General features: G+C 39.9%; 1 protein-coding gene across 1 annotated transcript; it reads left to right on the top strand.

Annotated features, from left to right (window-relative positions):
• Positions 1-1,087: 1,087 nt before the first annotated feature.
• Positions 1,088-12,235, top strand: gpia (glucose-6-phosphate isomerase a). The gene is made up of 18 exons (XM_067493154.1): positions 1,088-1,361; positions 2,744-2,834; positions 4,387-4,455; positions 5,932-6,051; positions 6,155-6,238; positions 6,588-6,734; positions 7,080-7,151; positions 7,279-7,323; positions 7,531-7,584; positions 7,717-7,777; positions 8,763-8,806; positions 9,533-9,685; positions 9,988-10,117; positions 10,198-10,274; positions 10,684-10,812; positions 10,948-11,023; positions 11,149-11,215; positions 11,910-12,235. Exons 1-18 carry the CDS (start codon positions 1,243-1,245, stop codon positions 12,031-12,033), a joined length of 1,662 nt encoding a protein of 553 aa, XP_067349255.1. The 5' UTR covers positions 1,088-1,242; the 3' UTR covers positions 12,034-12,235.
• Positions 12,236-12,974: the final 739 nt, after the last annotated feature.

The raw sequence follows: 12,974 nt of genomic DNA, 5'->3' as shown, positions 1-12,974 counted from the left end.
GTACATGCACATACTGAAATGTGAAAATTACAGCTACAAAGAGAAATTCAGTGATATGTCAGCATTAATTCACTAATTTATGGTAAAGGAAAAGACTTAATTTTTTATTTTTGAAGGATTTGAAGCTTTTCTGTTTAAAATGAACCAAATTAAATGTCTCCATTTGTTGACGGGACAAAATGAGACATTTGAAGACATAATGATTAATCCATAATGAAAAACTTGATTTGTTTCAACTGGATAGATTTAATAACACAAGGACAAGAAGTCTTTATAGTCACCGTTAACATTTTGTTGGAAAGTCAAATGACCAGAAAGAGGCATAATTTGACACTGCACAAAATATTATATAAGACTTAAAAGACATTTGTAGACAATTTGACAAGAATCAGTCATGAAACTAACACTGATAAAAAAATAAAACATTCAAAGAAGACATGCTAACCTCTAAAGTGACACTATGAATAACAGATGGAAAATGACTAAAATGAGATGTAATCTTACTGTAAACTAACAGTCAGCTTACACGTTGGATCAGTCCCAACCTGACGTTTCTCTGTAAAAACTGCAGATAAAACACATTCATTGATTTTCTATCACTCAGCTTGAAAATATGGAGAAAAGAAGCAGTGTAATTAAAAACCGTCTGAAATCAGAGACGTGTTACTAATAGTACCAGTTATTATTCTTGTAAAAAAAAAAGATAATTGTCTGCATATAACAGTTTGACGTCACTGTCCTGAAAATATTAACAATAATAAGGGATGATGTTAAATACTAATTCAGTTATTATTTTGTTGTTTTAAATTGACTGAAACAGTAAAAAAGTTCAAAAGTCATGTATAGTTGTGTCCTATAATAAAATAAAACACAGAGTGTTAGTTTTCTCAACCAAAGCGCTGCCAACACACACACATACTGTCGTATCTGCACTATGAGCTGATGTCAAAGGTCATTAAATAGCAATTACTGAGGCATATGATGTTTGCACCATTAATAATAAAAACACTTTAGTTTACAAAACTTTTACCTCAGCACCTGTGACCGTTTCCGGGTTTGGGCGGAGCTGCTGCGGAGGCGGGGCGAGGCCTGCGCTGTCAACGGTTCTGCGCGTGTCAAGGCGTCTCTGCGGCTGCTCCAGCTTCTTCTTCTCTCCTCTGCAGCACCGAGACCGGAGGCCAGCTATCACCTCGGAGGTTGACTAAGTATACCGGGACCAGTATCGGAACCAGTGACGGCACCATGGCTCTAACCAGCGACCCCAACTACCAGAAGCTGGAGCAGTGGTACAAAGCCAACGCCGGGAGTCTTAACATGAGGGAGATGTTCGAGTCGGATAAGGACCGATTCAACAAGTTCAGGTCGGGAAAACGAGCACAAACACCGGAGATGGTACCGCGGATCATAACGTTACAATGAATCATTTTCACGTGAAATGACGGCAGTGGGGAGGTAGAGGTGGGCGTGATAAGTCTGAAGGTCACCACATCATGTCTGTACTTTCACCTTAACTTTCTCTGACTGGAAACGTGACAGGAGCCGCTCTCACCGTCCGGTAGAACCGTTCACCTGTAGCCCGTTAATCAGTGAAAATCGGCGACAGGCCTTAAAGTAGCGGCCAGAGAACGACATGGCTAGTGGTAGATATAGCCAGCTTATGTGGCTGCATCCATCATCGGACGGCTAACGTTAGCTCCGGTGACATTTCCGGACTGAAAGCAATGCCACCAGTTCTTTATTTCATCCTTTTACAATTGAATTTAATTAAAAGAACAATGCTAGTTATTAAGATAACTGCATTAAGGACTATAATACTTATTTTGAACGTTTAACTCCCTGAATATCATTGATTCACACCAGATATGGTTTTAAATTGGTCTTCTGCACAATTTAAACACAAATTTTCCTCCAAGTCTGAAGGTTTCACGATATTTAATATAAGCGACAGAGACGGTATTTTAAGCTGACGCAAATAAACATGTTGTATAAATGATCTCCGTCAAGTTCTCGACCTAAACAACTCCTCCTGAGCATTAATTGCGGGCACACTGCTGGTTAAGAGCTGGTTAACTGCCGTGATGCTAACGCGTTCGCAAGACTGTGTGGCGGATAATGAACACAGGGTGATACATGAAACAGTTCTGCTGTGTCCCGTCAAACCCCATCGTGTGTTGGAAGGAATGAGTTTACATTTTAAATAGCTCGTTATAATCTCAGTTTGATGTTTTAAGATGGATGAGTCAGACTGTAGGTCGATGTCTGCGGTAATGGAGGACTTTCAAAGCCGGTGGCTACGTGCGACGCTGCACAGCTTCAGTCAGACCGAGCAGGGCATCGGGTTCTCGCACAGTACCACTACAACTACTGATGCTGCAGTTTTCATCGTGATGACACTCTGAAAACAATGCATGTTTTAGAATAATACAACTAAATGAAAATATAATAATAAGTAATTACTGAATTCAGTCTGAATAATTCAGAAGCTTCCTGTAATGTAATTCATAGTATAACTATTAGATTCAAAATATGATCAGAAAAACTGTATACTGTCATTTTTAATCGGCTCCATCAACTGCAACATAAAAATGAACAGATTAATGCATCAGTAATTATAAATCACATTTACAAAATTATAAAAGTTGAACGGTGTAAAGAATCTGAAAGCTAATAGTTAAAAAAACTACTTTGTATAATTTTCTTTTCTTCTTCTTTTTCATATATTAAATTTGCATGTGTTTCACAGTAAGGTCCAAGAGACAGGTGATGGAGACATCCTACTGGACTATTCAAAGAACCTCATCAACCAGGATGTCATGGACATGCTGCTTACCTTGGTAAACCCCCATACCTACCACTCCCAGAGTCTCAGTCAGTGCAGGGGTTCTCAATTCTGGTCGCCAAGGACCCCTGCTCTGCTTGTCTTTTAGAAATATCCCTGCTCTGTCCACTCCTGACTACCTGGATCAGGAGTTCAGTCGGTCAGAAGCTGGAAGATGCCATTTAAGACAGTGGGAGAAGGACAAAGTGATTTGGTATCTTTTCCACCTGATCCAGGTAATCAGAGGTCTGTAGGGCAGGGATAGTTTGATAACAAGCAGTGCTGGGATCCTTGAGAACCAGAGCTGAAAATCCCTGTGTCACTGAACACATCGAGTGTCTCTGTGTACTGGTGTCCTGCCCAGATGTAGTTACAATTGAAATCTGGGTTCGAGTTTATCTGCATTTCAGAGCAGGAAATAGGCCCTAAGAGTTTAGCACTAATACAACAATCCTGTTATCGGCTACCTCATCCCTCCTAACTCATTAAAGAGACTCTCACTTGGCCTGACATTTGGACAGCTGCAGGAGGTCTTGCTGAAGTGGAAATATGCTAGTGAATCTACATTTTATTAGCTTTTGACTGAGACCATGCCTACATGGGGAGGTTCTGCTGTTTCAGGTAGTTTGGGTTTATCTCCACAATAAAAGCGGTGATTCTCCTTCTGTTGATCGATGACCATGATGCCACAGAAAACAAGTGAAGTAGAAACAATTATGGTTTCCAGTTCCACTTTTTGTGTTTACTGCAAGCAGACTTTTGAGTTATGGCTTCATCACAAAACTAGCAGAGCAATTAATCAAGGAACGGGCAAATTTGGCTTCTTAGCTGTGAAATTCGGATCCTGCCTGGTGGTTTCAAACTTACACACTCCAGATGTTTTTAAAAATCATTTTTTAACGGTTTCAAAAACGGTTTTATTCTGGACAGAGCCAAAATAGACTGGGAATGATATGTTTATGGATTCTCTGGCTCTAAACGAACCTGCTATTCCTGTAGCTGAGTTGTCATGAAAATAGAAACCTGCTTACTGTGATTACATTCACATAAATCTTAATGGGAGATCTACTGAAAGCTCATAATTTCCACTTAAATCAGGTTTGTATAAATGCAGCTTTGACCCCAAACGATGAGGAATGAATCTATGTGTTTATTCTCTAAAGCTGTAAGAGCAAAGTGCTGTCACAAACTCTTCAATGATCTTAGAGTTAGAAACATCTCTGCCAGTCTGAGAGGACATTTCCTCAGTTGGGGTGGTGATAAATTACTCTGCCTTCTAGTCATAAAAGTAGAATTTTTGTCCAGTTACACTTTCTACTCTGAGATGCTGGTAAATACAAGCCCTGATCTTGACTCTGTTGCTCAAGGATACAGTGAAACAGGAAGGTTGCAGCAATTTTATTTTGAAAGAGAAATCTGGTATCTTGCCCCACCATCAGACATCTGTTGGTTTTGTCCTGCAGTGAAAAGTGGAAACACTAACCATAAAGCTGAAGAAAGACTAGTTTTGTCAGGCTCTCATACTTGTAATAAGATCTGAGCTGTGAAGTTTCCTCTTATGTCCACAGGCCAAGTCCAGGGGGGTGGAGGAGGCTAGAGAGAAGATGTTTTCTGGAGAGAAGATCAACTTCACTGAGGTACAACAGATGCAAGTGAAAGTGTGAATTAAATAATAGATCACCATAAGGTCATTAACCTTAGTTTGGTTCAGAAAGGCCTCACACACCTTTTTTTTATTTTTATTTTTTTAATTTCCAAAACATTTCCACCATTTTTGTGCCTCTATAACTGAACCCCATGTTGCTCCTGTAATCAGTCTCCTTATTGTTTCAGCTGCATTATTTTGACTCTTCAATCCTACTTTATATTAATGCAGGGAGCAGAGCTTTCCTGCAGCTTCCTGAACATTAAAACTGACTGTGTGTGTGTGTGTGTGTGTGTGTGTGTGAGAGATCGGGGAACCTCCCTTCTTACAAAGTCATGATGCAACAATATTGTGTAACAGCCTCATCAGTGACTTTGCAGTTTGAAGACAAAGAAGGAAAGAAGAAAATTATCACATGAACTGATTCTTTCATCTTGTGAACTGATTTAGATGATCTCATCTCAGTTTCAGCTCCAGATTAGTTAATTGTAAATGGCTGCTTATATAGCACTCTTATCCAAAGCACTTTACAACGTTGCTTCTCATTCATCCATTCACACACACACTCACACTGATGGTGGTGGCTGCCATGCAAGGTGCTTGACCCACCAGGAGCAACATGGGTTTTGGTGTCTTTCACTTCAGCATGTAGCTGGGACTGGGGATCAAACCACTGACTGAGCTACAGCTGCTAATGAATCTGCAGATCAGAAAATTGTGTCAAGTGCCCAAAAGTGTTTAGATTCTTTTTCTATTTTAAAATGTTCAGTTTAAGTTAATGTAAGTTGTAAGCTGGTTTCCAAAATTGGGGTAGGGGATTAGGAAAACCTGTTTTCCCCAGGTAGATTTCTGTAGGCGTGCATATTTGTATGCCATGTCTAAGCATAACCAGCTTTCTAATTGTCTGTCTCTAACTGTGCATGTGCGTAACAAAAGGCTGCAGATGGGAACACACAGTTGAGTGAAAGACTGAATGAAAGGAGAGATTATTAACAGGGCCATGCCGCTTCATTTTAGTCTAAAAATGAAAAATCTAAAAAGCACAAAGTTCCTCTTAAAAGTCTAAATCTGTCTGCAGCACAATGTGCACAGCCAACAAGAAAAGTCAGAAAGCAGCATTTTCTGTCACTTTACAGTTAAAATCTGCGATATGATTGTTTTTCTAATTTACTGATGTTATGTCCTTCTTTCTTTCTGACTGATTGAAAGAAGGCCAAATAATATAGTGACTGATTTCAGCTTTGTACAGGAATCAGGTGAAAGAGCAGAAAGGTAACACTTTTTTTTTTTTTTTTTTGGTAACGTGTATGAATGGAAATGTGTATCAACATCTACAGTGGTGTTCCTGATCTTGCATTTTAGTGCATCATCAATTAGCATGATGTAATGGTAGCAGGAGCAAAGTGTAAGGAAATACTGTAACTGCACCTTGCTGCTGCTGCTTCATGAGTAACAAGTGTTTCTTCAGGGTCGTGCCGTGCTCCACGTGGCTCTGAGGAATCGTTCCAACACGCCAATCCTTGTCGACGGTAAAGACGTAATGCCGGAGGTCAACAGGGTGCTGGACAAAATGAAGACCTTCTGTCATGTAAGCTGTGTCTGTGTGTGAGAGAGAGATGTTGGAGTTTTAAGTTATTGTTTTTCCCTCCATAGATTCAACATGAAGCTCGTGATGTTTATGTTGTTTCTAGAAAGTTCGCAGTGGAGAGTGGAAAGGCTTCAGTGGGAAGAGCGTCACAGATGTTGTGAACATTGGCATCGGAGGATCAGACCTGGTGAGTCTTGCACTGAAGCCCCAGATCTTTCAGAGTTCTTGCATGAAGCTGTGTTTTATGGGTCTGATAGTGTTACAGACTTTCTGTCTGACACAGCACCTGTCAACAACACACAATAATGATAAAAAGATGCAACCGGTTGTTGCTCGGCCGTAGGTCAGATTACAGTGTAACACCACTTACTCTGAGTAAATGGACCCTGAGTGGAGGGTCTGTTCATACAAAAAAGTCGGAGGGAGTTACCATCCACTCTGTAGCGGACGTGAAGCTGTAACTCTGATCAAATGTTTGATCACAGATGCTGCTCATTGTCTTTAAACTTGTGTAACGGCTGCTGTGTTGGCTTCAGGGCCCTCTGATGGTGACTGAGGCTCTAAAGCCGTACTCTGCAGGGGGACCAAATGTTTGGTTTGTCTCCAACATCGACGGGACTCATCTGGCCAAGACCCTTGCTCAGCTCAACGCAGAGACCACGCTCTTCATCATCGCATCCAAGGTCAGGACCTTACAGCAGCTTTAACTGATGCTCATTGTTTGATGTCTGTTCTTTGAGCTCATCCACAGATGGGCGTGTACACACATCCCTGCTGCACCTTAGACTGCATCAGATCAGTTATCAGTTGCGCTCATTTCTAAGTGGAGCTTCATTTGGCTTTTTTACAAAACAAACGCAAGTCTGTCAGGGCTCTAAATACCAACCAGAAATCCTCAGAGCCCTGAGATTGATCTGTATTACAATCTAGTTTCATGCACACATGACTTGTTATGTCACTGAGGACAGCTGATGTGTTTCTCAGTGTTGTCTCTGGACTCACTCTGTCATATTGAACCTTTTTTAAAGACGTTCACCACCCAGGAGACCATCACCAATGCTGAGTCTGCCAGAGACTGGTTTCTGCAGAAAGCCAAAGATGTGAGTGGGAGCAGCTTTGCACATTCAACAGGAAAACAAAATGCAGTAGTTTTAAAGTACTAGGAGGACACACATCTTAGTTATAATGAGCACAAGTGGCTCATTATATTTCCATCTTCCTCCACAGAAATCTGCTGTCGCGAAACACTTTGTGGCTCTGTCCACCAATGCAGTAAGTTCTTATTCCTCTCTCTGAGACTGATTCCAAGTTTCACGATTTAACCCAGAGTCTCCATCAGCTTTGAATTTACTTTCTAGCAGATGTTACTAGTTAAGTTTGATATTTTAAGTACATTTAATAACGCAGCTCTGCTATCGCCTGTGGGGTTCTATAAATAAATGATCTGTCTACATGTTGACATGCTGTTCTTCTTCTCAGGCTAAAGTGAAGGACTTTGGCATCGACACGGCCAACATGTTTGAATTCTGGGATGTAAGTTAGTCTGACGATGGTAATGATGAGCTAACACCAGCAGCTTGTCAGCCAGCTTGGTGAACCAGTTATTGATGATGATTATTGTACTGATGATGATTGGTGGACTGACTGTGTGATGTCATGTTTCAGTGGGTTGGAGGCCGTTATTCGCTGTGGTCGGCCATCGGTCTGTCTATTGCTCTGCACATAGGTACTGATCCTGACCTTTACTTTTACTCTATCAGCTCTCGTTCTGTGGGTTTGTTAAGCTGTAAATCTACAGATTTATTTAATAATTTCTCCATCTCAGAAAACAATACCTGATAAAAGTTCCACAGCCAAGTTCCATCTTGGCCAATAACTAAAAATCTTTCATTCAATAAGAAAAAGCAGACAAACCTCATTTTTGCCATTTTTTGCTTCAAATGTGAATTGTTTAATTTCTCGAGTTCTACCTCGGTTGATACAAGATGTGTAATTTCAGCCTAATCAGAAATTTGACAAAAAAACAAAGCTTAAGAAAACTGGAATACTCTCTCTCTCTCTCTATATATATATATATATATATATATATATATATATATATATATATATATATATATATATATATATATATATATATATATATATATATATATATATATATATATATATATATATATATATATATATATATATATATATATATATATATATATATATATATATATATATATATATATATATATATATATATATATATACACATACACATACATACATACACACACACACGGTTTTTAACTCAATGATTTAACTTATTTCCAGACTAAAAAGAGGATGAAACGGAAAATATATGACTCAGCCACATATCGAACTGTCAGTATCCAGGCTTCCTTCAGAATGGCTATTTTAACTAAAACAAATTTTTGTCTGTGCTTTGGACATTATCTCATATGGCCATGCTGAATGAATGAATGTCCACAAACACAAATCGCATAAGATTTTTTACAATTTAGGGCTTTAAGGGGACAGCTCTGGGTTTTAATATTCTGCTTTGTAAATGTGTTCAGATGTTTTGATGATGTTCATTTAATGCCTCTTAGAAAAAATGATTTTAAAAATAAGTTTAATAAGAAAACTGGTGATTGCTTTGAAATTGAGTTGGTGTTTTTACCTATTGCAGACACATCTGACTTGTCTCTTTCCTCTTCCAGGCTTTGAAAACTTCGAGCAGCTACTTGCAGGAGCTCACTGGATGGTAGGAGAACATATTTAATCAATCTGTTGAATTTAGCCCCCCCCTCCCCTTTTTTTTTTTTTTTATCAGTTGTGGTTTGACTGAGTTCAGGTCATGTTGCTTCACGTCTGCACTAGAACAAAAGTGAATTTCACTCGGTAAACGCTAAAATATTGACATTGTTCTGTGTGCTTAAAGCACAAAAACCTTTCCTAATGTCAACCCAATGTCTGAGGCTGTGTTGGAAGGTGAAAAGTTTCAGGAAACTGTTGGTGACAGGAACCAGTTGTATCCCTTTCTTCTCCTCAATATTTTTGTGTTTCAAATGTGTGTATGTGTGTGTATGTATGTATGTATGTATATGTATATATAGATATAGATAGAGATAGAGATAGAGATAGATATAGAGAGAGATATATAGAGAGAGATATATAGAGAGAGAGAGAGATATAGAGAGAGATATAGAGAGAGAGATAGAGAGAGAGAGAGAGAGAGAGAGAGAGAGAGAGAGAGATAGAGAAAACACAACGCATGTGGGATCAGATGTAATTTGCAGAAACATTTTAAACACAAATAGTGAGACGGAAAAGGATATTTCCCCATGAGAACAATAAACTGATTGTAGTGGACCATCACATTCAGTGAAGTTCTGAAAAATTTGTTTGTCTTTAGCTCTTTTCTCTTGTTTAATCCCCCCCGCCCCCTTTTTAATTTTTTATTATTGATCGTATTGATTCCCCGCTGCAGGACAACCATTTCCGGAGCACCCCCCTAGAGCAGAACCTTCCTGTTCTCCTAGCTGTTCTGGGAGTCTGGTACATAAACTTCTTCCAGTCTGAGACTCACGCCATGCTGCCCTATGACCAGTATATGCACCGCTTCGCTGCCTACTTCCAGCAGGTGAGGAGGGGGGCAAATAACAGAGCAGTACAGTAAAAGGATCTCAGAAATTCCCCATCACATCTACATTGCTTTAGTATGGCAAAGGAAATACAACAAACCTTTACTCACTGATTCACAGAAGGCATTTGGCTTCAACATTTTCCTTAATGATTCTGACCAAGATCTGATCAATTTAGACTCGATGACTTTGGGTCAGTGTGTAGTCTTGTTCTGTTGACCTAAGACTCACTTCTTAGTTAAGTATCCACTTCAACAGACACTGACCCTGTGACTTATCGGTCCATGTGTTTGATCCTCAGGGAGACATGGAGTCCAATGGGAAGTACATCACCAAAGATGGCAGCCGTGTGAACTATCACACTGGACCTATCGTGTGGGGGGAGCCAGGGACCAATGGGCAGCACGCCTTCTATCAGCTCATCCACCAAGGTCCTACACCGCACTCTGCTGGTTAATTTAATAATGGTTAATTTTTCAGTCTATGATGAAATCACTTCTTTGTTCTGCAGGCACTCGAATGATTCCTGCTGACTTCCTCATTCCTGCTCAGACTCAGCATCCAATCAGAGACAACCTCCACCACAAGGTAAATCCACACCTGATGTACCTTAACCTCCTGATGTGGGTGATGTATCAATTTGTACCTTAAGAAGAAAACTTCAATTTCACAATAACCCCCACCCTTGCCAGAACTGGTTCTTTGTTCTAAGACAGCAAAGGGCTGATGCTACTCTGGAACCAGTTTTCCTAGACTACAGCCTGTTCTGAACTGGTTCCACTGGCTCCAGTGGAAAAGGAGCTTCAGCTATTTTTTTTTTAGCTCCTTTCTGAGAGGAAATTTAGTCACTGGAGCTGCCTTATGTCTCCAAGCCTTGAATTAACAAAGAAGTTAATCAGGTCATAAGCCTAAAACATAGAAAAATCTGGTCCCTGGTAAACCAAATGTCTTAATTGTTGAAATCAGCAGCGTGTTTCCTGATGTTTCTGTCTTTTAGATCCTGGTGGCCAACTTCTTGGCTCAGACCGAAGCACTGATGAAGGGAAAAAATCCAGATGAGGCTCGTAAAGAGCTGGAGGCCAGCGGCCTGAAAGGAGATGCTCTGGAGCAGCTGCTGCCTCACAAAGTGAATCATTCTTAATGATTATTTATTTATTTAATGTGGAAACATCATGTTCTCTACTGTTGCTGCAGCTGTTTACTCACCTAGTTTAAAAACATTAATGTGACAGAACTGATTTCTTCTTCTTCTCCTCATCAGGTTTTCCAAGGAAACAAACCGAGCAACTCCATTGTTTTCAGGAAGCTGACCCCATTCATACTTGGAGCTCTGGTTGGTAAGTACTGGAAACAGGAGCTGACAAAGAAATTTGAATATAAACACATTGAAAGAAATCATGTTTTTGCTAGAAACGTCAAAGTAGCTCACCTCTGTTATCAACTTTTTTTTTTCTTTTCCCAGCCATGTATGAGCACAAGATCTTTGTTCAGGGCATCATGTGGAACATCAACAGCTACGACCAGTGGGGGTGAGTCACATTTAATATACTTTTATCGATAAGGAATGTTCCTCAGGCTCCTTTTCTGGAGCCTTTTAACAATCTGTCAAAGACTTCCTCAGCAGATGGAGTTTGCTAATTGACTTAATTTCGGTGTTAAACAGACACAGGGGTCATTGTTTATTTTAATTTTTGTCTTGGTGTCAATTTTGGCTGAGGTAAAATAATCTGCTCATATGCCATTTCAATGTGAGGGGAAGCAAACTTGACCCCAACCTAAAAGTAGAAATCCTACCTTCAGAAGTAACAAAGTAGCCATTGATTCTATAACTTAGTAAAAATACTGATGATCTGTGCACAGGTTTGTGCCAATTTAAAATAAAGACCTTTTAATTTCTGACTGAACATCTGCATTACAGTTGCATCTGAATTTGCTTTAAATATTATGTTGAATTAAAACTGTCTAACATTTTGCCATTTCAAAAAGAGGGCATGCATCCAATAGTAATCAGCATTTCCTTTAGAAAACCCAGCATTAACTGCTCAGTGTTTCTATTCAGAGGAATAGAAAAATGTTTAAAAAGTCCTGGTTGTCCGACACTAAAATTACATTTTGTTGACCTTGACAGCAGGGTAGAAAAATTGATATGTGCAGTATATCAGCCTTTTAAATAAATGCAGTATACTGTATATTTGGTGTTTATTTACCAAACTTTTGTGACAGCGTTGAACTGGGGAAGCAGTTGGCAAAGAAGATCGAACCGGAGCTGAAGGACGATTCTGAAGTGTCGTCCCATGACTCGTCCACCAACGGCCTCATCAACTTCCTGAAGAAGAACTTTGCCTGAACCCTCATCGGTCACCCTCGTCCTCCATCGTGTCTTCTGAGCTGTGGGAACAAGCACTTTGTTGGTTTGAGCTTAATGTTGCTTTAATCTGACAGAATAACTTTCCTGTAAAATGTGCAGATGTTACTGTAGGTGACCCCCACCCACCCCCCATGTAGTCAGCACTGCCAGCTTTAAAATAAAAGACCTGTCTGTCACTGAATCTCTGGGTTATGTTCTTGTTGTACAGGGAAGAAAAGACAATTTAGGGACCGTAGGGTATCATAGCAGTGAGAAACAGACTGAAACTCAGTGATGCAAAGTGTCACAATTCTAAGTTCTAAACTTGTTTTACAGGGCACTTCAGTAATTAAGGGAATAAAATTATTTCTATTATGACGTCCCAAATATCTTTGGGTTGGGCTCAATCTGGATTGTGACGGACTAACTGAAAAGTGAAGATAAACTGTTGGTTGTATACAGAAGAGGAGACTCATTTTGATAAATTATCTGTTCTCACAAGATAACGGGATAAAAAAGTATCAATGGCTGTTAATTTTGGGAAAAACAACTTTAAGCCAACTAAACAGTGGGGACGACAGGAAGGTAGAGCCACCAATCTCAGTTGTTGGTTCAATCTCCGGCTCCTCCGGTCCCATGTCGAAGTGTCGCTGAACCCCAATTTAATTGCTCCGGGTGAGTGTTGGCCAGCTGCATACCAGCTGCAAAGCGCTCTGAGTGCAAATAGGTAGAAAAGCGCTATATAAGTGCAGAACATTTTCCATTTAAACAACTGTGATGCAGGATGGTAGTGCGGTCGTCCACCAATCATACAGTTGTTTGTTTGATACCCAGCTCCTCCAGTCACACGTCGAAGACACTGAAACCCAACTTAGTTGTGCCCAGTGTGATTGAATGACTGGGTGAATAAGAAGCACTTTGAGTACCAACAGGTAGGAAAG

The sequence above is a fragment of the Channa argus genome, chromosome 23, assembly GCF_033026475.1.
Source record: "Channa argus isolate prfri chromosome 23, Channa argus male v1.0, whole genome shotgun sequence".
Classification (NCBI taxonomy): domain Eukaryota; kingdom Metazoa; phylum Chordata; class Actinopteri; order Anabantiformes; family Channidae; genus Channa; species Channa argus.
The sequence above is the reverse complement of the archived record's forward strand: the minus strand, read 5'-3'. Positions and strand labels throughout refer to the sequence as shown.